The sequence below is a fragment of the Zosterops lateralis genome, assembly GCF_965231275.1.
Source record: "Zosterops lateralis genome assembly, chromosome: 26".
NCBI classification, from domain to species: domain Eukaryota; kingdom Metazoa; phylum Chordata; class Aves; order Passeriformes; family Zosteropidae; genus Zosterops; species Zosterops lateralis.
In genome coordinates this window covers 6600351-6627312 of record NC_139786.1, presented here as the reverse complement: position 1 = coordinate 6627312, position 26962 = coordinate 6600351, and the positions used below count along the sequence as shown (strand labels likewise).

General features: G+C 52.7%; 2 protein-coding genes across 6 annotated transcripts in view; both read left to right on the top strand.

Annotated features, from left to right (window-relative positions):
* Nucleotides 1–9324, top strand: part of NFASC (neurofascin) — a 71786-nt gene extending 62462 nt beyond the window's left edge. For all 5 annotated transcript variants that reach the window (XM_083878569.1, XM_083878568.1, XM_083878570.1 and 2 more), the window contains 2 exons: nucleotides 592–661; nucleotides 7280–9324. In XM_083878569.1, the coding sequence (XP_083734695.1) occupies nucleotides 592–661; nucleotides 7280–7511 (302 nt within the window). In that variant the 3' untranslated portion in view covers nucleotides 7512–9324. The remainder of the gene's footprint in view (nucleotides 1–591; nucleotides 662–7279) is intronic.
* A 6971-nt stretch (nucleotides 9325–16295) lies between these two features.
* Nucleotides 16296–26962, top strand: part of CNTN2 (contactin 2) — a 30294-nt gene continuing 19627 nt past the window's right edge. Inside the window, exon 1 of the mRNA XM_083878352.1 lies at nucleotides 16296–16683. The gene's annotated coding sequence lies outside the window, so the exon portion shown is untranslated. The remainder of the gene's footprint in view (nucleotides 16684–26962) is intronic.

The following is a 26962-nucleotide window of genomic DNA, read 5'->3' as shown; positions in this document are numbered from 1 at the left end:
TTCCTCACAAACCCTTTTCAACCCCTTTTTCACTTTACAAACCTTTTTTAAAACCTCTGTAACCCTTTTGCAAACCCTTTTCAATCCCTTTGTAACCTCTTTTTAAACCCCACACCCCTTTTCCACCCCTTTTTCACTTTACAAACCCTTTGTAAACCCTTTGTAACCCCTTTTAAATCCCTCTGCAAACCCTTTGTAACCTTTTGGCAGACCTTTTGCAACTCCTTTGTAAACCCTTTGTAAAATAAACCCTTTTTAAACCCCTCACAAACCCTTTTCACACCCTTTTTCACTTTACAAACCCTTTGTAAACCCTTTGTAAACCCTTTTTAAACCCCTCACAGACTCTTTTCAAACCTTTTTTCACTTTACAAACCCTTTGTAAACCCTTTTTAAACTCCTCACAGACCCATTTCAAACCCTTTTTCACTTTAGAAACCCTTAGTAACCCCTTTGTAACCCCTCCCCAGTGCAGTTTTCACCTGTCCGAGCTCTTCTCCACCCCAGGGCCCTTCCCCAGCTCCCTCCCCATTCCCCAAACCTCCAATCCTTACTGGTTTAACTGGGAGTGGGGCCTTTGCTCCTTCACAGTTCGGGACAATAAGGACGAGCACCTCAACCCCGAGGACAAGAACGTGGAGGATGGATCCTTCGACTACAGGTAGGACCCCACGGAATGTCTGACCCCTCCCCACCCCCATCAGCCCCTCCCCCACCATCACAGCCCCCCCCCCTCCCCCACCCCGTGGTGCCACAACCCCCCCGGGACGATCCCTGTCCCCTCCCTCTCCTCCTCCTGCCGCCTTTCCGCTGTGATTCCCCAAGGAAACGGTTCCCAAAACGCTGCTGGAGGTTGTGGGGTTCCGCCTCCTTTTCCTGGGGACCTCGGACAGCTCCCGGCGGGAGTAAACCGACCAAAATGGAACTTCCAACATGGAAAATACCCAAAATTACCCCAAAACCCCAAACATTGTAGTAGCCTGAGGGTATTTCTAAAGGAGAAATGGCCAAAGTTCTGTTAGGATCAGTCCAGGCAGAGCTGGGATTCTGGGATCAGTTCCCTGGGACAGCTCCCACCAGGAGCAGAACAACCTTACTGGAACTCTTAACACATAAAATCCCAAAAATCACCTGAAAACCCCAAACTTTTTAGCAGCCTCAGGGTATTTCTGAAGCATCCTAAGGAGGATCCATGGGAGAAATGCCCAAAGTTCTGTTGGGATCAGTCCGGGCAGAGCTGGGATTTTGGGATCAGCTCCCTGGGACACCTCCCACCAACAGAGTGACCTTAATGGAACCTCTGACACAGAAAATCCAAAAAAACACCCCAAACCCCCAAATTTTGTAGCAGCCTGAGGGTATTTCTGGACTATCCTAAAGGAGAAATGCCCAAAGTTCTGTTGGGATCAGTCCAGGCAGAGATGGAATTCTGGGATCAGCTCCCTGGGACAGCTCCCACCAGGAGCAGAGCAACCCTAGTGGAACTTCTAACATAAAATCACCAAAATTACCCCAGACCCCCGAACTTTGTAGCATCCTGAGGGTATTTCTGGACTCTTGCCCCACATCTCACCCCCTCTCCTTCCCATAAAAGAATATCCATGGGAGAAATGCCCAAAGTTCTGTTGGGATCAGCCCTGGAAGCAGGAAAGGGGAATGATTTGGGGTCTGCCTCTGCTCCAGCCCCATAAAACCCCACCAAAACACCCATGAGGGCTCCAGCGGGGATTCAGATGGAATTTCTCTGCCTCCATCCCGCTCTTTGCACCAAATGTTACCCTTGAAGAGCAGCAGAGCCTTTTTTCCCTCCAGGAAAATTCCCCGGATGTGTCAGGAAGGGACAGCAGCTTCCCAAGCAGTCCCAGCTCTCTGTGATTTCCCAGGAGTGGGAGCAGAAAAATCCACCACGAACACTAAAAACACCAATAAAACATCAAAGCAAATCAAAATACTGTAAAAAAACCCAAAACAATAATAATAAAAAAAAACTCCAAAAAACCCCCAATGAAACGTCAAGAAAACACACAAAAAAAACCCCAAAACCCATCAAAAATCACCAATAAACACCACAAAACCCACGAAAAAAATCACCGATAAAGCACAGCCCTGCTGTGGGAACTCGCCCAACAGCCGAGGGGATTTGGGACATTTTAATTTGGATTCCTTAAAGAATTAAAATTCTTAAAGAATTCAAGATTCTTAAAATTCTTCAAGAATTAAAATTCAGGGCTCACCCAGCAGTCGAAGGGATTTAATTTGAATCCCTTCAAGAATTAAAATTCCCTTTCCCACCTGAGCTGAAGCCAACACCCATCAGGAATTTTTCCTCCTGGTTTAAACCAGGGGTTACTTCAATCTCGTGTCATTCCCAGCATGGGAGGAATTAATTTGAGATTCAAGAAGGGATGGAATAAGAACAGATTTTGCCAGAGGATTTAGGGGAAACAAAACGAATCAGAAATAGAAATACAACAGCACCAGGGTTCACATTTATTTCATCAGAGGCACAGAAACTCCATTTCAGAGGGATTTTTTTTTTTTTTTTTTTTTTTTTTTTTTTTTTTTTTTTTTTTTAATTCCAAAGGATTCCAGGAAGTTCCCCAGACTCCCAAAAAGCCATGGAATAAATACAAACACATCCCAGCAGGATGTTGTAGGGAAAGGCTGGAATTCCTTCATGTCCTAAACAACACTCAGGGCCATCATCATCCTCCTCCCCTCCCCGCTGCTCAGCGCTTCCAGGGGTGGCCAAAAATCCCACCTGTGGGTTTTTGGAATGCTCCCTTGGGATTCCAGGCTGGGACAGGGAAAACAGCAGAGGAGGAATGAGCCCAGCCCAGCCCTGCTGAAGGCTTTGAGGTCAGACCAGGTTTTGGGGTCAGACCCAGCCCTTTCCAAGGCAGGATTTTATGGGGTGCTCCTGGCACGGGAATGAGCCTGAATCAGGACACAGCCTGGCCCCAAATTATGATTCCGGTCAGGACAGGGAGCCTTGTGCTTCCCAAATCTATGGGGTGGTTTGTGGGAAGCCTGAACCCACCCCCATTCCCACAGAGATTCCCACAGGGATTCCCCCAGTCTGAGGTTCTGGCAGCACTCACAGATTTCCTAGCTCTGCTTTTCCAGAGTGGGGTCCAGCCACCCCCTCCTGACCCCATCCACAATTCCCAAGGTAAATCCACGGCCAGGCACCCCCTGCCTCACTTCAAAAGGAATTCAAGCTCTTGGAATGGCAGAAATTCCCCCGGTGCCATCCAAGGGGTGTTTCCTTCCAGGCAAGGGGGAGGATTGGGGTGAATCCTTCATCCTCCTACTCAGCTGGAGCTCTGGGTTTTCCCCAAAATTTCCAGGGGAAAGGCAGGAGTCGGTGGAAGGACAATAAATCTCTGAGATGGAATCCATGGAGCTTTATGGAATAAATAAATAAATGGAGGGAAAAAACCCAATCTAATAAAAACAAACCAAAAAAAACCCGACAGCCCATAAACCCACAAACTTTGCCAGGGCCTGAGGAGCACCAGGATTCCTGGGAGAATTCCAGAAGGTTTTTTTCCCTCCGAGAAGCAGAGGGGAAGGTGGAGCCAGAGGCTGGAGCTGTTGGCTGATGAGGCTCGGGGCTGATTGCGGGGCCGGGCTCCGGGAGGGGCAGCACTTAGGATTTCAGGGAAGGACAGGAATCGAGCCCATCCCGGCTCCCGTCCCCTCCTCCCCATGGCATGGCTGCTGTGCCCTGGTCACCCTCACGTCCCCAGCACCCCGTGCATGACACTCTCCGAGCTCCTCATCCCGACATCCCGTCACGTCTCCCTGATCCCGGGATAATGACGTTCCCAGGCAGGGAATCTCCTTCCCAAGGCGGGATCATTATCCATGGACAACGTTCCGTGCTGGTGCCTCATTATACCAAAATGTTCCCTGCTGCCCATGGGGAGGCGGCTGGAAACTCCGGATTGCCGGGAAGGGGAAGCTGAGTGGATTTAGGATCGGAATTCCCAGTCAGGATATCCAGGATAACCCCACAGGTGACACAGTGCAGGCAGTGCCACACGCCAGGAGGAGACATCTCAGCCACAGAACTGTCCCAGGAGCCTCGTGAGGGAGGAAAGCTCTGGGAAAGGTGTAGGTTTATGCATAGGGCCATTCCAAGGGATCTCAGCAGGACAATGGGGTGAACCCAGCCACCCTTGTCCTGCTGCACTCGGGTCCCCAGAGCCACCACTGTACCCTGGACATCACCCAAGCCCTGCTTGGATGGCCCTTTCCATGCTGGGATGGCTTCCTGGCTGATCCCACCTGGAATGGTTCTCCCAGCTCCTTTTGGTATAACGAGGCGATAATTCCCATTTTTAAAAAAATTTTTTTGGTCATAGCACTTGCCCCTGTGAATGCAGAAGCTCCTCATTTCTCTCTCTGATCAGGCTCTTTCTGCTTCTCTCTGTTTTATTCCCATTCCTTCTCCTCCTTTTCACCTGGTCTATCCACATGGACCGTGAAGGTCTCTTGAAAGGTAGGACCTCATGCTGCCAGAAGTCCGGCACATTCCGCTTTTTTTGGGGAATTTTGTTTTCCTTCCTTCCTTCCTTCCTTCCTTCCTTCCTTCCTTCCTTCCTTCCTTCCTTCCTTCCTTCCTTCCTTCCTTCCTTCCTTCCTTCCTTCCTTCCTTCCTCCCGTTGATTTCTTCACGGCCAAAACTTCCCCATCCCCACGTCCCTGCCTAACACATTAAACAAGATCCCTCTAATTCCCACTGCTGTTAAGGCTTCTGGAGAGCCAGATCCTGCTTGAAATTGCTCTGTGGGCAATTTGGGTGTACCCCAAAAATTCAGCCAGGCTCCCCCAGCTCCAGCTGCTGATCCCTCCTGGTGGAGCAGGATTGAACTTGGGAATGCATGTGCTTTTCTTCTAAGAAAAAACCTGGATTTTCAAGGCAAAAAGTGTGGTTTTTTTCAAGGGAAAACTGTGTTTTTTCAAGGAAAAGCTGTTGTTTTTCAAGAAAAAGTGCATCCCAGGGGATGGGGTTGAGGGACGTGAGCCAAAACCGCCGGATTCTGACCAATCTGCCCATCCTTAGTCCAGAAATCCTCCCTCTGGCTCCAGCCTCTCCCCCTCTTCCCCATGATTTATGGGATTCAGGAGAGCATTTCCCATCTGGCTACTCCAGTTCCCTAATGCCTAGCTCAACCACGCTCCCAGAAATCCATTTGACCAGGGTTAGATCCCATCAGGAGCTGATGGAAAACCTCTGCTCCCTCCTAATGCACTAACAGGATAAACAGCCCTGGAGAGAGGTAAAACCAGTGGGAATTCTCCAGGAATTCATTCCCAGAGGGAATTTGGTGCCTCAGACCCTCTGTTAGGGATGATCCAGCTCTGGATCTGGTTTGAGCTGCCCCTCAAAGTTTGGGAAGGGGGAATTGTTGGGAATTGAGGATCTGCGTTTTGCCGCTCTCCATTCGGCGTTTTTGGGGCTTTCTAACCAGTCCTGCTTCCACACTGATTATTCCTCCTTTTTCCCTCCTCCCTCCAAAAAAGCTACTTCCGGAGCTAACAAATTAATTTTTTTGTTGTTGTGATGCCAAGTTAACAGAAAGTCTGAAATATTGGGGGTTGTGTTATTACTGAATTCCCAAAGCACTCATCCAAGGAAACCCCGGGGAAAGCCGTGGTGGGATCCCGAATTCCTCTCCCACTTCAGGGAGATGATGAATCCCATGGAATGAGGGAGAATTAATCCCATAGAATGAAGGAAAATTAATGCCTTGTCCTGCTTGGGAGCCCAAGAAAAGTGGGGAAAAAAAAATCCAAAATTTTCAGTAATTTTAAGGAAAATAAAGGGATGGAGTAGGGCAAGCCTGGCAAATCCCAAGCTAAAGAAGAAAACAACTGGAAAAAGACAGGAATGGAGGTGGGAGGAGAAATATTTCAGGGATGCCTTCAGGAATATGACAGAATTTGCATGAAGTAAGGAATAGTTGATATAAAAATCAATTTTTATATCAATTTAGAGCAATTCACTCTCATCCTTCCCGAAATATCTCAATTTATGGGATACCAATCCCTGCCCTCCAAGGAAAAACAGCTTTTCCCTGGTTTGATTTTGGTTAAAAGGAATTCTTTAAAGCGATTATTTTTTTCCCTTTTTGGGTCGAACTCTTTATTTTTTAGTGACCTGGCTTTTAGTGAAAAGGAGAAAAACCCAAATTTAGCAAGGAAAAATACCCAGAAATAAACTGGGAAAGGTAAATTCCCGGGAGTTTTGGAAACTGCACAAAACTTGGCATCCTAAAAGTGCCCCCTCGCAATGCTCCCCATTTCATGTGTTTTTTTCCAAGGAAAAACTGTGGTTTCCAAGAAAAAAACCTGCATTTTTTTTCCAAGGAAAAACTGCATTTTTTTCAAGGAAAAACTATTTTCCAAGAAAAAAAGTGGTTTTTCAAGAACTATGTTTTTTCAAGGAAAAAGCATGTTTTCCAAGAAAAATGTGTTTTTTTCAAGGAAAAACTTTTCTCAAGGAAATCTGGGAACAAACCACTAAACCAGGTTACCAAGGGGGTCTAAAACACTGAAAGAGAAAGAATCCAAGTGATGCCAAAAGAAAAATATTCCTGATGTTCATCCAGCCCCATTGATCCAAGTTTTGGGTGGAGTTTTGAGGTCAAGAAATCAAGGGCAAGAAATTGAGGTCAAAAACTCGAGATTTAGAAACAAAGATTTAGAAATTGAGGTTCAGAGATGGAGAGTAAGCAACTGAGATTAATGAATTTGGGTTAAAAAACAGATATAGAAATTGAGGTTTAGAAACTAAGAAACTGAGTTTAATGAAATGAGGTTAAGGAATTGATAATTAGAAATTGAGAGCAAGAAATTGAAGTTAAGAAATTGAGAAAAAGAAACTGAGAGTAAAAATCTGAGAGTAAGAAACTGAGAGTAAGGAATTGAGGTTAATAAATCGAGATTCAGAGATTTTGATGAAGGAATTGAGGCAATGGAATCGAGATGAGGAAATCGAGGTTTGAGAAACACGAGACGAGGAAACCGAGGTTAAGAAATTTGATTTCCCAAGCTGAAAAATCACAAAAATTGGGTTTTCAGAGATCCCAACCACCTCCACCTCTCACACCCCACAACCCTCCACCCACACTCGGACTAGTCCCCAATATTCGGGGCTCTGCCGAGCCGCGTTCCTGCTGTGGATTGATTTAGGATCCCTATACCTCGGGGGAAAGTTTTGAGCCCCATTTCTCAACCCTTGCTGTGTCTGTCTGTCTTCTGCTGCCAGCGATGAAGACAACAAACCTCTTCCCAACAGCCAGACCTCGCTGGACGGGACGATAAAGCAGCAGGAGAGCGACGACAGCTTGGTGGACTACGGAGAAGGGGGTGAGGGCCAGTTCAACGAGGACGGCTCCTTCATCGGCCAGTACACGGTCAAGAAGGACAAAGAGGAGACCGAGGGCAACGAGAGCTCCGAGGCCACGTCCCCCGTCAACGCCATTTATTCCTTGGCATAGCAAAAAAAGAAAACAAACAAACAAACAAACAAAAAATGCCAGGGAAAAAACAGCCCACAAGCCCGAGGGGTTCGGAGCGGCCGGGGGGTTCCGCCGGCAGCCGCCGCCGCTGCTGCCTCCGACAGGAAAGGGAATCAAGCGAGAACTAAAAAAACAAACAAACAAACAAACAAAAAATAGAGAGAAAAAAATTTAAAATAACAAAAAAAAAATTAAAAAAAAAAAGAGGGGAAAATAATTTCCAGGCAGCCCAGGCGGCCGCCGATGCCATTTATCCTTAGCAAACAAGCCAATGGCAAAGGATGCGCGGGGCGGGAGCCGGAGAGGGAATCAGGGAGGGGCTGGAGTGGCTGGAGGGGAGGAGATACTCGAGCTACTCCCCAGTTTTGGGGTTGCTCCTCCTTTTTGGGATTGCTCCCTCATTTTGGGGTTGCTCTCCAGTTTGGGGCTGCTCCTCAGTTTTAGGGCTGCTCCCCAGTTTGGGGTTGCTCCTCATTTTGGGGCTGCTCCACTTTGGGAGTGCTCCTCATTTTGGGGTTGCTCCCCAGTTTTACGGCGGGTCCCCAGTTTGGGGTTGCTTCCCAATTTGGGATTGCTGCCCTGTTTTTGGAGTTGCTCCTAATTTTGGGGTTTCTCCTCATTTTGGGGTTGCTCTCCACTTTGTGGTTGCTCCCCACTTTGGGATTGCTCCTCATTTTGGGGTTGCTTCCATTTGGGATTGCTCCCCTGTTTGAGGTTGCTTCTCATTTTGGGGTTGCTCCCCAGTTTGGGGCTGCCTCAGGGCCAGTCCAGAGGGGCCCCATGTTGGGCTCGGCTCCCCAAGGCTTTTTTTTTTTGTTGTTGTTGTTCTTTTAGGAGGGAGCTCCAACTTTTTGGGTTTAATTTTTCCAGGAAGGTTCTGGATCAGAGGGGAGGAGGGAAAGAAATCAAAGGATTCTGGGGAGGGAAGAGGGGTGAGAGGGGCCTGGGCAGACCAAAGGCATGGAAGAAGGAAAAGGGGAGATTTTTGGGGTGAAAACACCGGATTATTGAGCCGTCCATCCTCACAGCAGCACATTGCCCATAACCTCCCCCAAAAAACCCTCCTTCCTGAAAAAAAACCTATGCAGGGAAGAGCAGGTCCCTACCACCCCCCTCAGCACTGGGATTTGCCCTTGCTGAGGCTGGGAAAACCCACAGGGAGCTCATCCCCCATTCCCACCGAGCTCCGGAGCATCCCGAGAGGAGAAGAGGTTGTGGAGGGACTTTTGGGATTTGTGGAAGGACATGGAAGAGCCTCTCCCCTGCCCAGCCCAGGGTGACAACACTGCAGGAAAACCTTTTTGGGATTTAAATTTGCTTTGTAGGGATTTCTGGGGGGGAGCTGCTCCCCCACCCCACACCTGCTTTCTTTTCAAGGCAACTCCATAAATCCTATGTAGCAAAGAGGGCCTGGAAGCAGGAGCGGGATCAGAAGAGGATGAAGAGATCAGAATGATTGACATAAAAAATAATCCAAGCGAGCTGGTGAGGATGGAAAAAAAACCCCAAAACCCTGGGATCAGGTGGAGGATTCCCTGAAAGATTCAGGGCCATGCCAGGAGGAAGGAACATCGGACTGGAATCCACACCTCCACAGGCACCAGGATGAGCCGGATGGACGCTGGTTTTTTCCCCACTAAACCCCCTCCTTCCTTTCTGACAGTGGCCTTTCCCCACTCCAGCACTCAGCCAAGCCACCGTGGGACCCCCATATCCCACCTGGAGACTCCCAGGATTTCAGCAACCCCCCTGCCCTGAGTGCTCCCTCACATGCCTTACACAGCTTGGGACTTCCCGGGGAGTCACTCCAAGGATGCTCTTCCTGCTCCGCTTCCGCGCCCTCGACGGCCTCGGATCCACCCAAGCAGTAGGAATGGGATACCTGGGAGCATTTCCGGCTCTCCCAGCACAGATCAGGGTAGAAGGCAGGGATTCCTAAAGGACTGCATCCCGTGAATCCTCCCACTTCCTGCACTTTTGAAACCAAAGGTACCTTCCCAGAGAGAGAGGGATTGGGTTTCTTTCGGAAAAGTTGGATTTTTGGATGGATTTTCCTTTTGTTTCTTTTTTTTTAATTTTTCCTGAGGAGGATGGAGGGTTGTTTTTTTTTTTGGATGGGATGCAACGGGATTCGCGCAGTTGTTCTTTCTGCTCTGGAGACACGTCGGTGACAGGGATACTCCCACTGCTGTGGATTGTGGATTGCCACATCCTGATGGATCCCAGGAAAAGCCCAGACCGGGCCGACAGGAGACATGGATGCAAATTAATCCAATGCAAATGCCTTCCTTAAAATAATAATTATCATTTATCTTGGTCGTCTTCTCTGATAGGTCAAACATGGGGTGAAGATAGAGCTCTTGGGGTTGGATTTGGTGACCTTAAAAGGTCCCTTCCCATCCAAATTGTTCCATGAAACCAACAGCAAAGGTTGGGGTCAAGAGGCAGAGCCCCCTCCTAAAGCTGGGGGAGCTGTCCCAGGGATGTCCCTTGTCTGTCACCCCCTTCAGCCATGTCCCCTGGCAGGGACAGCCCCGTTGTGACCCTCAGTGTGGACACAGCCATGCCCCGATCCCACTTCTGCCACTCATCCCATTCGGGACAGCAGGTCCCGGAATTCCATCCAGCTTTTAGGAAATGTTCCCCAGGCCAAAGGTGACACTGCCCCTGAAATAGGGACATCCCATTCCCAAAGGTGACACAACCCCTGGGATGGAGACATCCCATTCCCAAAGGTGACAGAGCCCCTGGGATAGGGACATCCCATTCCCAAAGGTGACAAAGCCTTTGGGATGGGGGCAACCCCATTCCCAACACATTCCCAACTCCCAGCTGAGTTTGGGCAACTCCCTGCCCAGGCATCACTGGGAATGAGAAACAAATCCAGCCTTTGGATCTGGGATCTTCCCAGCACTCCCAGTCCTGGCTGCTGGCAGGGACAACAAAGCACCTCCAAACCTCTGGAAATTAGGCCAGGATTGCTGGAATTGCAGGATTACTCATGTTGGGTATCCATGATGTGCCATTCCCATTAAAACCCAGATTCCTGGGCCACCTCATCCCTGAGCTCACCTCAGCATCCCTTTGGAAAAGGAGGAATGGGAAGGAGATAGACTCTGCCCAAACTTATCCCAAATTTCCTCATAAAATTCCCAGTCCTTCTCCCAAGTTGCTTTGAGTAATGAGAAAGGGAGAGGAGATGCAGAGGTGCACTAACAACTCAGTGTAAGTCGCTCACAGCCCTGTCTCCACTTGGCATAAAAATTACTCAGCATTTTTAAGGTTTAGCAAAAATTCTGACATTTCTTCAGAATTTCCTCTCTGGAGTTTTGGAGCCCAGAGAAAATTCAGGTTAAAAAGTCAATCTGAGCCTCTCATCTTTTACTCTTCTGAGTAAAGATTGATGTTTGCACGGGGGGGGGGGAAGCCCTGACCCCAAACCTTCTACAGCACCCACAGATCCCAAAACACCAGAGAGGGCTGGGATGAACCCACACCATGTCCCGGGAGCATCCTTGGAGCAGGAGATGGATGGACGGACGGACAGACGGACGGATGGCTGGATGGATGGATGGACGGATGGAGGGATGATGGATGGATGGATGGATGGATGGATGGATGGATGGATGGATGGATGGATGGAGAATCCACATGAGCATTTGTAGTGCTGAGGGATCTTCCCCATCCTGATCCTGATCCTATTCTCTGGGAGCTCCTCTCCTGCTCCACCCCCTCTCCAGAGGGGACATCCCTGTCACCTCCTGTCCTGATTCCTGTGCTGACCCCCAGGGTTAGCAGGGATGCTCCCATTCCCATCACAGGGACAACAATCCCTCCCTGAGATCTGCACAACCTCTCTGGCGCAGGGAACGCTTCCAGTTCTCCAGAAGAAAGAGCCTTTTCTTCAGCAAGGATTTAAATCAGGAGCCAACTTCTCATCCATAAATACAAAGAGAAGATCCAGACTCAAAACTCCAACACTAGACCCCAAATTCCAGAGCCAGACCCTCAATTCCAGCACCAGACCCCAAATCCCAGAGCCAGACCCCCAATTCCAGCACCAAACCCCAAATCCCAGAGGCAGACCCTGAATTCCAGCACCAAACCCCAAATTCCAGCACTCTCAGGAGCTGAGCTCAACCCCAAATGTGCCGATTTATCCTGTTCCTACAACATTCCAAGCCAACTCCACATCCATGTCCTGGAGATGAATCCAAGCTCCATCTCAATTCCAGGGACCTCCCTGGCCCCCATCCTTGGGACAGCTGACAGGAACGCCAGGAATTCAGGATACGAGGACACCGCTGTGCTTCCCTGATCCAGAGGCTGCTCCCGTTCTCCCTGAGGTGACACCGCAGCTCGAGACACAAAACCCAGCCGGAAAAGCTGGAATTTCCATCCAAACCCCTAAATCCTGCTTGGAGAAACCCAACTGCACACCAAGACATGCTGTCCCTGCTGCCAGCATTGCCTTCCTGGAGGTGACAGATCCCAAATCCACCGACGATCCGGGAGATCCAGCAGGAGCTGGAGGAGAGCAGGAGGGAGAAGGGCAGAGCTGGGAAATGTCACCAAGGCCCACCACAGCGCTGGCTCTGGCCGTGCCACCAACTTTTCCCAGCACATCCCATCCATCTTGGCGCATCCCAAACCTTCTCCTGGTTGCACAGGTCCCAGGAGAGCTGCGAGTGCCACCTGTGACGTCACCTCCTCGGGGGGGGGGGGCTTTTCCGTGTACCTGCAGCAACCAAGATTTCAGTTAAGCAATAAAAACATATTAAAAAAAATAAAAACTTGTGAAGGGAGGAAAAAAAAAGAAGACAAAAAAAAAAAAAAGACACATCTTATTTCTTGCACTAAAAGCTGTTTTATTAACAAGAATAACGATGCTTTTCTGGTCCTCACAACAGCATCAGTAGCGCTCCTCGCCTGTGTCTCCGTGTGCTTACATCAGGCATCAGGGTTTGGTTGTTCAGAGCTGTCCAAACCCCATGTCAGGTGCCCGAAATTCTGTGTCGACCCCGAAATTCTGTGTCAAATGCCAGAATTCTGTGTCAGACTCCCTGAAATTCCATGTCAAGGCCCATAAATTCATGTCAAACCCTCAGAATTCTGTGTCAGACCCTGCAAAATTCCATGTCAAAACCCCGAAATTCATGTCAAACACTCAAATTCTATGTCAAACCCCCGAAAATTCCATGTCAAACCCTCAGATTCCATGTCAAAACCCTGAAATTCATGTCAAACACTCAAATTCTATGTCAAACCCTCAAAATCCGTGTCAAACCCCAGAGTTCTATTTCAGACCCCCAAGATTCCACGTCACACTCTCAGATTCCAAGTCAAACCTCCAAAATCCTGTCAGATCCACGAATTCCATGTCGAATCCCCAAAGTTTCTGTGTTAATCCCCCAAAATTCTGTAGACCCCCGAACTTCTGTGTCAACCCCTCAAAATCCCATGTCGAACACCCAAAATCCTGTGTCAACCACCCAAAATCCCATGTCAACCACCCAAAATCCCATGTCAACCCTCAAAATCCCATGTTGACCCTCAAATTTCCATGGCAGACACCCAAAATCCCATGTCAACTCCCAAAATTCTATGTCAACTCTCCAAACTCCATGCCAACCCCACAAAATTCTGTCAACATCCCAAAATTCCATGGTGGACCCCAAAATCTCATGTCAGATCCTCAAAATCCCATGTCAGACCCCCAAAATCCCATGTCAGACCCCCCCCAGACCAGAGTCCTCTGTCCAAAATATCATTCCCAATGTCCATTCCTCCCTCACATCTGACAGGAAGTCCCGAGACTGTTTTGTTTTAATTTAATTTGTAAATATCTTGCGAGCCGTCCGTCCTCTCTGTCCGACCTCCCGACTGGTCTCAAGTATCCTGTGTATTTATTTGCCTTTTTTTTTTTTTTTTTTTTTTTTTTTTTTTTTTTTTTTTTTTAAAGCAGAAACTAAAATAAAAAACAAAGAAGAAGAAAAAACCCCACCACCTTTGCGTTAACCCCACCTGTTCCAGTGAGAAATGTAAAGCTGAGGCTGTAAAAATTCAGTTTCCAGCGAGATTTATGGACTAGAAGGGAAATATTAAAAAAGGGTTTAATTTAAGGACTTCTAAACCAACTGCATGAGAGATGAGAGAAGGCCAAACTACTCAGATATCTTCTTTTTTTTTTTTTTAATCACTGTAAGAAAAAAAAAGACTGGATTTTTTTGTATAGAGAAAACACTAAACATATAATAAAACAAGGTTCAAAACTCATGCTGAGCCTGAGAGTCATTCCCAAAATTCCAAGAGGGAAAAGCAGCAGAGTCTGGTACTTGGCATTCCCAAAATTCCCAACCTAAACAGGAAAGGAGGATACTGGATCAGCTCTGGGTCCCATCCAGAACCAGAGCCTGGACTCTGGACTGTGCTGGTCCTCAGCATTCCCAAAATTCCAAGCCTAAACAGGAAAGGAGAGTCATATAATACAACAAGGTTCAAAACTCATGCTGAGCCCGAGAGTCATTCCCAAAATTCCAAGAGGGAAGAGCAGCAGAGTCTGGTCCTCAGAATTCCCAAAATTCCTGACCTGGCCAGGAAAGGAGGAGGATAATGGATCAGCTCTGGGTCTTATTCAGAACCAGAGCCTGGAGTGTGCTGGTCCTCAGAATTCCCAAAATTCCGAGCCTAAACAGGAAAAGAGGATACTTGATCAGCTCTGGATCCCATCCAGAACCAGAGCCTGCATATTGCCAACCCTCAGCATCCCCAAAATTCCCTCCCTGGCCAGGATGGGAGGATACTGGATCAGCTGGATCAGCTCTGGGTCCTATTCAGCACCAGAGCCTGGATTGTGCCTGTCCTCATCATTCCCAAAATTCCCTCCCTGGCCAGGAAAGGAGGATGCTCAGGAGCAGCTCTGGATCCTCTCCAGCACCATTTTCAGCCCCCAAACCCTCGGGAAGCACAGTGGGAGAAGCTCGCAAGGCTCAGAAAACGTGGGATTGTCGCCATCCCCCCATTCCTGGCAGCCGAGCGCGGCTCCCGCCGAGATCCATCCCTCTCTCTCGGCCCTTCCTGCCCCGAGGCTCCGGAGTGCTCCCGGCAGCGGCTCCCCGGGGCTGAGAAGGGGCTGAAAGGAGAGGCAGCGGCCAAGTAATTTGGTTAATTGAGATGTAATTGCGGCGGGTCCGGCTAAGAGGATGAAGGGTTGAGTGCTCTCTGCTCTCCAGCGGGGGTTTCTCCCGCCCCCTTCCCAGCGTTTCCAGGAACAGCGGAGAGGAAGGGTCGGGGGGAAGCACTTATGGCCCAGTGGAGACATTCCCAGCGCTCCGTCCGCGCCCCAAGGAAGGATGGAATTGTGGAATTGCGCTCGGCTCGTGGCGCAGAAATCCCATCAGGGGATTCCTCCAATCCCCTAGTCCTCCATTCCCGTAGCCGCTGGAAGCACCAAGGGCTGAGCCTCCCCACGGGCTTCTTCTAGCATTCCCGCCGGGATTGGATCCCTCCCGGTGCTGATCCTCGGGATCGATCCGCTCGTTGTTCCTTTTGATGTCCCGGCAGTGACACCAACATCGTCCCCGAGCTCCGGGGGGACAGGATGGGATCCATCCCGGTATCGTTCCCTCCTCCTCCTCCTCTTCCTCCGGGAGGCAGCTCCAGCCTGTTGCCCATTCCCATGGCTGAGTTTTCCCCGTCGGAGCTGGGAATATCCAAGGGATTGCTCATAGATCCGCGTCCCCCGGGTGCTGTCGCTGCTGTCCCGGTGTCCTTGTCACCTGCAGAATGACCCTGGCACAGCTGCTGCTGGCGGGGGCACAGAGGGGAGGGGACAAAGGGCAGGTCCCCCTCCCTCCTGCGGGACAGGACTCATCTCCCCCCTCGGATTTCCCTCCATCCATCCCGTCCCTGGGGTCCCTGTTCTTCCTTCCTCACCCCAAAACAGGCAGCAGAGAGCCCAAACTGGGCCAAAATGGGCGAGGGGAATCGACACGGGCCCCTCAGTCCCCGCTCCTGCCCGGGCACAGCCGGGAGCTTTGCCAATCAATAGAGACACTAATGCCTTAATTACTCTTGTGTAATTGAAGCCCATTAACCTGCGGCCAGCCCCGGCGCCCGCTGAGCTGCCGACAGCGCGAGCAGCTCCAGGCTGGAGCTGGGAAGGGACAGAGAGTCCCCGGAATATCCCAAATTCTCTGTTCCCACAACCCGGCACCACGGGCACCCTCCACACCCGGGCATTGATCCCATCCCATCCCAACCCATCCCATCCCATCCCATCCCATCCCATCCCATCCCATCCCATCCCATTCCATGATCACAGAATTCCATCCCAAGGGACCAGGGCTACCCAAAAACCCCCAAAGGTGACCCAAAGGTGACCACGCTGTCACCCTCCCCCGCGCTCCGTCACTGTGAGGAATCCCCGTCCTCGCCTCGCGGAGAGTCGGGGACCCCCCAACGCCAGCCGGAACATCCCCAAAATTCGGCCATGCGGCGATTTCCTCGGCGCTGATCCCATCCTCGGATGTCTACCGGCACAGAAATCCAGGGATTTCCACGGATAGATCGGACAATTAGGGATCGATTGTGTAATCCGTGGATATATTTAGACACTGAGGGGTCGCACACAGCGCTGGGGGAGGCTCTGGGGCTGCTCCCACCCCACAGCAAGGGGCTCAGAGCCCTCCAGCCCCACACCTGATCCGGCCCCAGGGACAGAAGAAGCCTCGGGGGGCTCTGCCGGTGGGCACAGCAGGCGGGAGAGGCTGCGGGATGAATTATGGATGATGATGATGATGATGATGAGCCTCTCTGCCCGCCCGCCCTCTCCTCGCGAGGAGGTAAAAGAAAGAGAGGGGGAGGAAAAGAAAAAAAAAATTAAATAAATAAAATAATAATTCCGCCGTCTCCAGGGAGCGGCGTGGTGCTTCGGCAGCGAGCGAGCGGGCGAGCGAGGGAGCGCGCACGCAAAGGAGGGAGGAGAGGGAGGAGCACATCCTAATGCAGAGATGCTGCAGTGGCTTTGGGCACACACATCCACACTCGGCCGAGCCACCAGCCGAGCGCTGCCTCCCTCGCAGCCCAGCCCCCGGCAGCCGCCAGGCCCCGCGGGCCCCCGGCCGATGCCCACGCAGCCCTCCCCCTCCAGGTAAGCGCTTTGCTGCATCTCGAAAGCTCCGGGCTGGCTCAGGGATATCGCTCCCCACTCGCGCTTCCCGGGGCCGGGGGGACACTGCGGGGTCCCGCAGGGATGGGGACAGGAGCTGAGAGGTGGTTCGGGAATCCCGGAGCCCATCCCGGAGTTGGGAGCAGGGGTGGGCACCGCGGCGGGGGCACTTGTGGCCGAGGTCAGGGCGGCTGTCAGCAGAAATGTCTCTCACTGGGGAGGAAAAAAAAAAAAAAACCAACCCAAAACCCGAAAAAATCGGGGAATATTTCGGTTCTCAGCGATTGTCGCGAGGTTTTTTTTTTCCGGCGCGTTCCGGCCCGAGGCACTCCGGGAACGCGCTGGTGGGGTCGGGCACCTCCAGCGCGCTGGGGAGGGGATTCACAGGGGCTTCAGCTGCCCAAAACTACTTCAGCACCCCCAGAATGAGCCGGCAGAGCCCTGAGCAGCCCCGGAGTCTCCTCTCCAGGGAGGGAGCACCAGGAACGCCTCATTGGTGTGGCCAAATTCACCTTCCTGAGGGCACATCCCAGGGGAGGGGTGGGATTTGGGGCTGCTCCGGAGGGGTTCGTGTGTCCGGGGATGTGACAGTGACACTCGGGGATGTGACAGGGACACTCGGGGGATGTGCCAGAGACACTCGGGGCTGTCAGGGACACTCGGGGATGTGTCAGTGATACTCGGGGGCTGTGACAGGGACACTTGGGGCTGTGACAGGGACACTCGGGGGATGTGGGGAATCCAGTGCAAAGCCACGGACCCATCCCCACCCCACTCCCCACGGGCATGGGGGGCACCCCACAACCAGGGCACCCCTCTGTTCCCATTCCCGCTGGGATGGGGAAGCAGCCGAGGGCAGGGAAAGCCGGAGGGGCTTCCTGGAGCTCCTCATGTCTTCAAATTCCCCCCAGCTCCCTCCTCCTCCCACTCACACTGACCCCAAACCCACCCCGGGCTGTCCCCAAGTCCCACCGGCCCCCAGAATTATTCCCGGGTAGTTTTTCCCTGGAGATCGCGTCTCTCCCGGGAAACACCGGTTGCTGTGAGGATGGGAGGCAGCAGCCTCTGCATCCCGGAGCTGGGAGAACTCCCAAGGCTTTCCCCAAATCCCGAGCTCGGCCCTGCTCCTCCCAGGCGGATCCATGAGGAATTCTGAGGGTGCAAAAGCAGGAGATTTAGGATCAAAAAAATGAACCTCTCCAGGCTGGATATTTGGGGTTTAGCACAGCGACATAACCCCAAAAAACCTCTTGCTTTGCTCAGCAGCGGATCCCAAACCTTCCAGAAATAACTGGGGATGGCTCAGAATTCCCAAAAACTCCAGAAAACGGGGGATGGGGGGGGGGGGGGGGGGGGGGGGAGGGCGGGTCCTGTCCAGCCCAGCCGCACCTGGGGCTCACGTAGAACGAGACAAAGGGCTCCAAACTCTCCCCTCCACCCCCTGACTAATTCCTACAAGACAGAGTGGCCACTTTTATCCCTTTGGAATATTTGCAGAGGATTTGATGGGTCTGGCTTAGGATTTTCTCGGCGGATTTAAGCGCAAATAAATCATAAAAAGGGCAGAAAAAACCCGAACGGCGCCGTTGGGATTTCCCCCACACTCATCCCACACCTGCTCACAGCACATGAAATATCCAAACCATGGAAAAACGGGAATTCAGGTGGAGCTGAGCCCACCTTAAAGCCACTCAGCCACGCCGGGTGCATTGGAAATGCCAAAAAAATTCCAAAATTATCCATTAAATATTTGAGGAAAGGCTGGGGTCTCTCTGGTCCTCATCCCCCACCTGCTCACAGTACAAGGAATATCCAACCCATGGAAAAAACAGGAATCCAGGTGGAGCTGAGCCCATGTTAAAGGCGCTCAGCCACACCGGGTGCGTTAGAAATGCCCAAAAAACCCGAATTATCCATGAAATATTTGAGGAGAGGCTGAGGTTTCTCTGCCCGTGGCACTTTGTCCCTGTCGCTGGCAGTGCCACCACCTCACCCCGGGGTGTGAGGCTGGCTGGAGCCCACGCAGTCATGTGGAACTGATCGCACCTCCGGGGATCTCCCGACAGCTCCGGGAGCGGCTCCCGGCTCAGCCGAGCATTCCCGGGAGCGGGGATGGCTCCGGATCCCGGCACGGAGCGCGGGGTGGGGTTCTCAAGGAGTTCAGAATGGGCTTTTCAGAGAGATTGGGATGGGGAGTTCAGGAAACTCAGGATGGGTTTTTCATGGAGATTGGGATGAAGTTTTCAGGGAGTTTGGGATGGGGTTTTCATGGAGATTGGGATGGGGTTTCAGGGTGCTCGGGGTGGGATTTTCAGGGAGTTTGGGATGCGGAATTTTGGGGAGCTCAGAATGGGTTTTTAGGGAGTTTGGGATGGGTTTTCAGGGAGATTGAAATGAGTATTCAAGGACCTCGGGATGGGGTTTTCAGGGAGTTAAGGACGGGGTTTTCATGGAAATTGGGATGGGACTGTCAGGGAGTTAAGGATGGGGGGGTTGGGGGAGCTCGGAGTGAGGTTTTCAGGGAGTTTGGGATGGGGTTTTCAGGGAGAGTGAGGTGGGATTTTCAGGGAACTCAGGATGGGATTTTCATGGAAATTGGGACGAGATTTTCAGGGAAATTAGGGTGGGGTTTCAGGGAGATTGGGATGGGGTTTTCAGTGAGTTTTGGATGAGGTTTTCAGGGAATTTTGGATGGGGATTTCCCCGTCTCCCACGGGTTTGCTCAGCACAGCTCTCCAGCTGCACAAAATCTCTTTCCCTGAACCCCAAATCTTTTCTTCTCCATGACAAACACCCCCAGTCCCGTTGTAAAATCCAGGATCCCACTGGGATGATCCAACGGAGCCATCCCAGGCATCACGAGGGACGTTCCCACCTGGATCCAGCTGAGAATCCCAACTTCAGCCCTGTCCAGCAATCCTGATCCTAAATTAGGATATTTATTATTTACTGGGCAGCCAGGAGAGCCCTAAAAACCAGGGGAGGGCACTAGGATAATCAGTTCAGTGCTGGTCCCTGATGGGGCCGGGAATGTTTGGAGCCCGAATTCCAAACCCGAGGGCAGGACAGGAGGTGGAGTTGGAGCATCCCAAGGAGCAAAACAAACCCGGGAGCATCGGCAGGGGCGATTTTAACTCCAGGCTCCCCTCGGGGGTGCTGCCCCACCCCAGTATAACCAGTACAAACACCCAGCCGTGCACTGGGAGAGCTGAGGAGCTCTGGAATATCCCTGGAAGCCAGACAGGGATCCCCCCCAAACCCCAAAACTTTGGGAAGGCTCTCGGTGCTGGATCAGGGCTTCCCTTTCCAAGCCTTTCTCCATCCAGGAGGTTTTCCCGAGCTCTCCGCTGTGGTGGTTTTTTTTTTTTTTTTTTTTTTTTTTTTTTTTTTTTTTTTTTTTTTTTCCGGCTCCGGGAGCGTTTCCAGCAGCGGGGAGGGGCTGGAGCAGGTAGGAGCTATTTATACCTGAACCACATCCAGCTCTGACGCCACCGGGAGCGCGGCTGGGAGGGCGGATAGGCCCAGCTTTAGGCTGAGCTTCCCGGAGCTGAGCCAGGCCTGGGAAGAGGGAATGAGGAGGTTTATTTTGGGGAGGGGGGCTCAGCTCAGTTCTGGCTGACTGAAATCCAACCCGGCCCCCAGCGCCTCTTCCCGGGGGATCCCGCAGTAACAGCGGGAATTTCCCGGGAAAAGGGAATATTTCCCGGGAAAAGGAAACGTTTCCCGGGAAAAGGGAAGCACCGGGAATGTGCCCGTGGGAATATCTGTGATTTGAACAGCCACGATCGGCACCAACCAGGATTTGGGGCTGACATCTCCTCCCAAATTCCCGCTGGAATCGCTCCTGGGTGGATTTTCCAGCCTCATTCCATTTGAATTCGAGTCTGCAGGGAGAGTTTAGAGACCAGCCTGGCTTAACACCAGGCCCGAGCCCAGCCTAGGGGGAATTCCCTGCCTGAGCCAAAATTGCCTCATCCCTGAGCGCTGGAGATCCATGGAAAAGTCTCCTGGTGCTGGTGCTTTTGCTTTGTCACCCATCCCAAAGCTCTGGGTCAGGGCTGAGCCCCCGGGGGTCCCCAAATCCCACCGGAGGTGCCCCAAGCCCAGAACCCCCCGGAGCTGCAGCTCCAAACCCCTGGGAATGTTTTTAGTAGATATTTGCATGGCTCAGGTGTGGATTCCCATCACCCCCGGGAGGCACCGAGAAGAGAGAGGTGAATGGGTTTGTTTGGGGAGGAAAAAAGTAATTAAAATAAAATAAAAAATTACAATAATATAAACCAAAGATTAAATTAAAATAAAATAAAACAAGTAATGAAAGCAATAATGATAACAATGATAATGATAATAATGATAATGATAATAATGATAATGATAATAATAATGCTATTAATAATTTTTAAAGACAAACCCACTCAATGCAAAGCTCAGATGTAAAATTCACTCTGCCCAGAGCAGGAAAGTCCCACTCATAACAAAATTCCCCACTTTTTTTAAAAAAAAATCGATTTTACCCCAAGCCCATCCCGCCCACTCCCCTTTCCGTGGCCAAAGACACCTCCCGGCTTTGTCTCCCGCACAAAGGGAGAGTTTGGATGTAAAGGAAACTCCCCCCGAGCCCCGGACCCGCGGGGCTGCTGCCAATTAATCGGGAAAAGCGATTCCAGGAACCGGGAAAACCCAGGGAGCGGCCGGAGCTCCTGCCGGGGTCTCATCAGAGCCGGGGGCAGAGAGAGTGGCCGGGCTCGGTTTGTGCCCAGGTGCCCTATTCCAATCCTGGGATACTGACCCTTATCAAGCCCCTCCCTGTCCAATTAAATTAATTAATGATTAAAAGTTTTTAAATATCGATTTTAAATTGTAGATTTAAGTTATCAGTGTAAGGCCCGGCAGTGAAGACAAGGGGCTGGTGCAGGGCGAGGACATCTGGATCATCCCATCCCATCCCATGGATCTCATCCCAAATCCCATGGATCCCATTAATCCCATCCCATGGATCCTATCCCGTTGATCCCATCCCATGGATCCCATCACATTGATCCCATTGATTCCACTGATCCCACTGATCCCATCCCATCCCATTGACCCCATCCCATGGATCCCATCCCATCCCATTGATCCCATCCCATCCCATGATCACAGAATTCCATCCCAAGGGACCGGAGCAAAAAAACCCCATTCCCATCCCAACTAAAATCCCAGAAATATCCCCCAAAAGTCCATCTGATTTTATCCCAACAGCAGCAGGGGGGGTTTGGGTAGTGCCCACCCCTGCAGGGAAATTCTGCTCTTCCTTTTTATCCCAGAAAAGTCCAAATATTCCATCCGGAGGCTGGCAAGGGAGGGACAGGGGTGACACAAAGGCCACAGCTCGGCCGGGACACGGGGCACCCCAAAGTGGCAGCGGCCTCTGAGCTGGGAAAACCGGGATAACCGGGAAAACCGGTAAAACTGGAAAAACTGGGAACACCGGGATAACCGGGAAAACCGGGAAAACTGGGAAAACTGGGAACACCGGGAACAGTGGGAACAGCCCGAGTGGACACCCCCGTGTCCGCCCATCCAGGCCGGGCGCGCTGTCCCTGTCCGGGGCTGTCCCCTGAGGGGACGGGCAGGACACGGAGCCCGTCCTGCCCTTTGTGCCGCCCCAGCCTCCCCGGGAAGTGCCGGGCCCGGGTGGGTTGGAGCAGATCCCGCTCCGGCCGCAGCGGGGAAGGAGCCGGGGCCGGGAGCGCCATCTGCTCCCGCAGCCTCAGCTCGCTGTGCTCCCAGCCGGGGACAGAGCCCTCCTGCCTGTCCCCTATTGTCCCCTCCCCCTGTCCCCTCCTGCCTGTCCCCTATTGTCACTTCCCCCTGTCCCCTCCTGCCTGGCCCCTCTCCATCCCCTGCTGCTAATCCCTTTTGTCCCCTCCTGCCTGGCCCCTATTGTCACCTCCCCTGTGCCCTCCTGCCTGTCCCCTCTGTCCCCTCCTGCCTGTCCCCTCTCTGTCCCCTCTATCCCCTTTTTGTCCCCTCCTGCCTGTTCCCTCTCTCCCCTGCTGCTGGTCCCCTCCGTCCCCACTTTGTCCCCTCTGTGTCCTGCCTGGCTCTCGGGGTGTGCTCAGGGAGTGCCAAGCCCAGGACAGGGCTGTGAGGGCTCTGCCCTGGGAGGGAGTGACATGGTGGGACAGGGACACAGGGACAAGGACAAGGACAGCAGGACAGGGACAAGGACAGGGAAAGGGTGATGGGGACAGGGACAGGGGGACAGGGACAGCGGGACTGGGGGACAAGGACAGGGATAGGGACAGGGACATCGGGACAGGGACAGGAGGCTGCTGCTGCTAGTGGCTCCTGCTGCTCCCCATCCTCACCAGAGGAGATCCAGGCAGAGGAAGAACTTTTGGGATTTTCCCACTTCTCCAAGGGTGATCCAAACCCACCTGGGCAGGACAGAGGGATGTGAGACCCTCCAGAAGTGTTTTGGGGACACACCTGGTGGCTGGGGACCCTGGTGTTGGTTCCTGACCCCCATCAGAGCAGGGACCCCTGAACTGCATCCTGGGGTTTGTTTGGGGTGGCTGAACTCCACCTTAAGACCCCAAACCCTTATTTTGGCCCTCATTTGGACACTTCCTTCCTCAGGATGGGCTTGGAGTGGCCCAGAATTCTCGCAGGATCTGGAGCCAACAAATCCAAGCCCAAAAAAACTCTGGGAAGGGCTGAACGCAGAGTTTTTCCTCTCAGCCCATCCCTGATTTCCAGGAGGACGAACCCGTGACAACAAACCCGTTTGTACCTCCCCACACACGCTGTGCCAGGACAGACATGATGTCCCCAACCTCGGGAAGGTTCTGAGAGGCAGAACCCAGGGAACATCACACGCCTGCCCTTTGCAGCTTTATCCATGATCCCAAAGAAAAGAGGCACAGGAGGAATTCTGGCCTTTAGAGGACACGAAAAGAACTGCACTCACTCATCCAGTTGAGACGTGAGAAGAGAAAGAGGAAGTTTATTATGATTTGGGGTTTAAATAGGGTTTGGAATTTGTTCAGGGATTGGGGGATGAGAGTAACACCTCCCTGACCCCAGTGGTCAACTTAGAAATCCATCAATTCGTCCTTCCCCCTGGAAAGGAATGTGTATTTACAAAATATCAGTCTTTGGTTTTGTTACAAGGGTGAGAAAGTTCCAGTAGAAATCTGAAAACAATCAGAAGGCTGAAAAATCAAAGCGACAGGACATCTCCCCTCCGGAGCCTCCACCCCTGGGGGATGATGTGGCAGAAGGAGCTGCCCCATTTAATCCCGACCTCTCCTCTCGTGGCTGAGTGCAGGAGATGGAATTACACCGATTTATCCCGGTAATGGATAGGGCTGGACGTGGCGTCTCCTGCCAAAATCCATCCCCGAAATTCCGCTGGGATCAGCTCGCAGAGGATGCAGCTCCACAAGGCAGAGCTGTGGGTGCTGCTCTGGGCAGTTCCTCCTCTCCCAGCACCCCTAAAAATCTCCCTGAGCCCCCCGACTCTGCCTCCAGGTCGTTCCCAGGTCCGGGGCTCTGGAGGGAAGGGATGGTGCAGAGTTTCTGTCCCGCCTCGCACCGGAGGTGTTGGTGACAGCCTCCATTAGTGGCGGTGACAGATCCCCTTTCAGGACACCAGAAGGCTCTCGAGTGGCTGTCAAAATACCCCAGGAGCAGGGGAAAAACAGCTCCCTGCGGCCCTTCCCTCATCAGGGATGAGAGCAGGGCTCAGTATCCAGTGCAGAGTGTTCCCGAGCTCTGGAGGAGCTGGGGATTGGATCCAGGATCAGGAGCTGGGAGTTGGATCCAGGATCCACAGCTCGGGGTCAGATCAAGGATCCACAGCTTGGGGTCAGATCCAGGATCAGGAGCTCAGGGTCAGATTCAGGATCAGGAGCTGGGGATTGGATCCAGGATCAGGAACTCAGGGTCAGATCCAGGATCCACAGCTCGGGATCAGATCAAGGATCCACAGCTCGGGGTGGTGACTCTGGAGATGCTCCTGGTGTGTCCCCAGGTGTGACCTGGGAGCAGCCGCCCAGCTGGAGGAATTCTGGCCGGGATGGAATTCTCAGAGAATCCGTGGCTGCCCCATCCGTGGAAGTGCCCAAGGCCAGGCTGGAGCCACCTGGGATGGTGGGAGGTGTGGGATGGGATGGAATTTAAGGTCCCTTCCCACCCAAACCAGTCCGGGATACCATAAAAAAATAACAAAGCCCGGCTTTCCCCCTCTCTTTCCTGTTTGTTTCCAAAGTGTGAGGGAAAGGGAACAAAGAAAGCAAAGCTGCAGCCGGAGCCTTCCCGGGGCTCAGATGAAAGCGCCGGAGAAAAAACTCCCTGAGTTTAATTTGCAGACGCTGGTGCAGGAAGGGCTTGGCCGCTCCTACTCCTCCCAAACCCCCGGAGCGAGGGAATCGCCGAGATTTGGAAAAGTCAATTCATTAATTAGCGCCGGGCTGGCACCTCCCTCAACCCCACAGCTCACCCGGCTCAAAGCTGCCCCTTGTCCCCAAGGCGGAGGGGACAGGCCGGGGAAACAAAGGGACAGTGTTGGCCGCAGGGCCGTGGGCTGGGGACGCTGTTTGGGGCAGGATTCTCGGTGACATCAAGTGACTCCATGTGACAGAGGCGCTCCGGGGCTGCTGGAACGAGCGGCGGCTCCTGCGTGGGAGCGTGTCCCGCCCCGCCGGGCTCTCTCCCCAAATTCCCCGTCCCTGGCCCAGCTCGTACCTCTCCTAGCAGGAGCTGCCGCCTCCCCCTGGCAGTGGCTCCTCCCTCTCCCGGCCGGGCGGGATGATGGAGCTCCGGCTTGATTTTGGGGCCTGGCAGGGAACAAAATCCCAGCAGGGCTGAGGGCGGCTTGTCCTCTGTCTGCTCGATCCTGCCTGTCCCCTCTGTCCCTTCTGTGTCCCCTTCTGCCAGTTCCCTCTGTCCCCTCTCCATCCCCTTTTTGTCCCCTCCTGCCAGTCTGCTCTATCCTCTCTCTGTTCCCTCTTTGTCCCCTCTCTGTCCCCTCCTACCTGGCCCCTCTGTCCCCTCCTGTCATTCACCTGTGTGTCCCCTGTCTCTGTCCCCTCTGTCTCCTTCTGCCAGTCCCCTCTATCCCCTCTCTCTGTCCCCTCTCTGTCCCCTCCCTGTGTCCCCTCCTGCCTATCCCCTCTCTGGCCTCTCTCTGTGCCCTCCTGTCATTCACCTGTTTGTCCCCTGTCTCTGTCCCTCCTGCCCGTCCCCTCTATCCCCTCTCTATCCCCTCTCTGTCCCCTCCCTGGGTCCCCTGCCCGTCTCTCGGGGCTGGGCTCCGCTCCGGGCGCTCTGATCCATCCCTCGCACCCAGTCAAGACAACCCCCCAGGATTTTTGGGATGCCGGTAGCAGAACCCCCTCTCTGGGCGAGGACACAAAGAAGGGCCCGGGCAGTTCCTCAGCCCGGAGGGGGCCGGGAATCGAGGCCAGGCTCCGGCTGTTTGCTCAGGTGCGGCTCCGGTAATGAGGGAAGGCTGGAAAGGGGCAGGGAATCCCATGGGATGGGCTAATCCCGGCTCGGAGGGGCTCGGGGTGGACAGATGGGCAGGGACGGCCGCGGGAGCAGCACCAGCTGGAGCAGGGGATGAGCAGCAGGAGCGGCCTGGGAGCTCTTGGCAGTGTCTTCAGCTCCTCACCGGGGTGTTCGGGCTGGGGAAGAGCTCCGGGCTCCGCTTCCAAAGGGTTTGTTAACAACGAGGGATAAACCGGTCCCAAATCCCGGCTGGAATTCCTTGGGAAGAGGAGCTGGAGGAGGAGCTGCTCCCACTGAGGGAACAGGGGCTGCACAAAGAGCTCAGGGTTTGGTGGGGGGTTGATTTTTGGGAATTTTTTGGAGACTGGAAATGCCCTGGGCACTTCAAGAGTTGGGATTAAAAATTCTTTTGTCACAAAATCCCCAAATCTTGGAGTGGTTTGGGTTGGGAGGGACCTTAAAGCCCACCCAGTGTCACTCCTGCCATGGGTGACACCTTCCATCACCCCAGGGTGCTCCAAGCCCCCTCCAGCCTGGCCTGGGACACTTCCAGAGATGGAAAATCCTATTCCAGAGGCATCACGACCCTCACCAGCCAAGAATTCCTTCCCGATATCTTCATTATTTTCACAAAAAACCCAAATTGTTCCTCCCTCCTCATGCCCCAACACCCCGTGTGCTGCTGGGTTGGTGTTTTCTATCAAAAACACTTTGAAAGGAGAATTTATGGAGGAGGGGGGAAGAATGGGAAATACACAAGGAG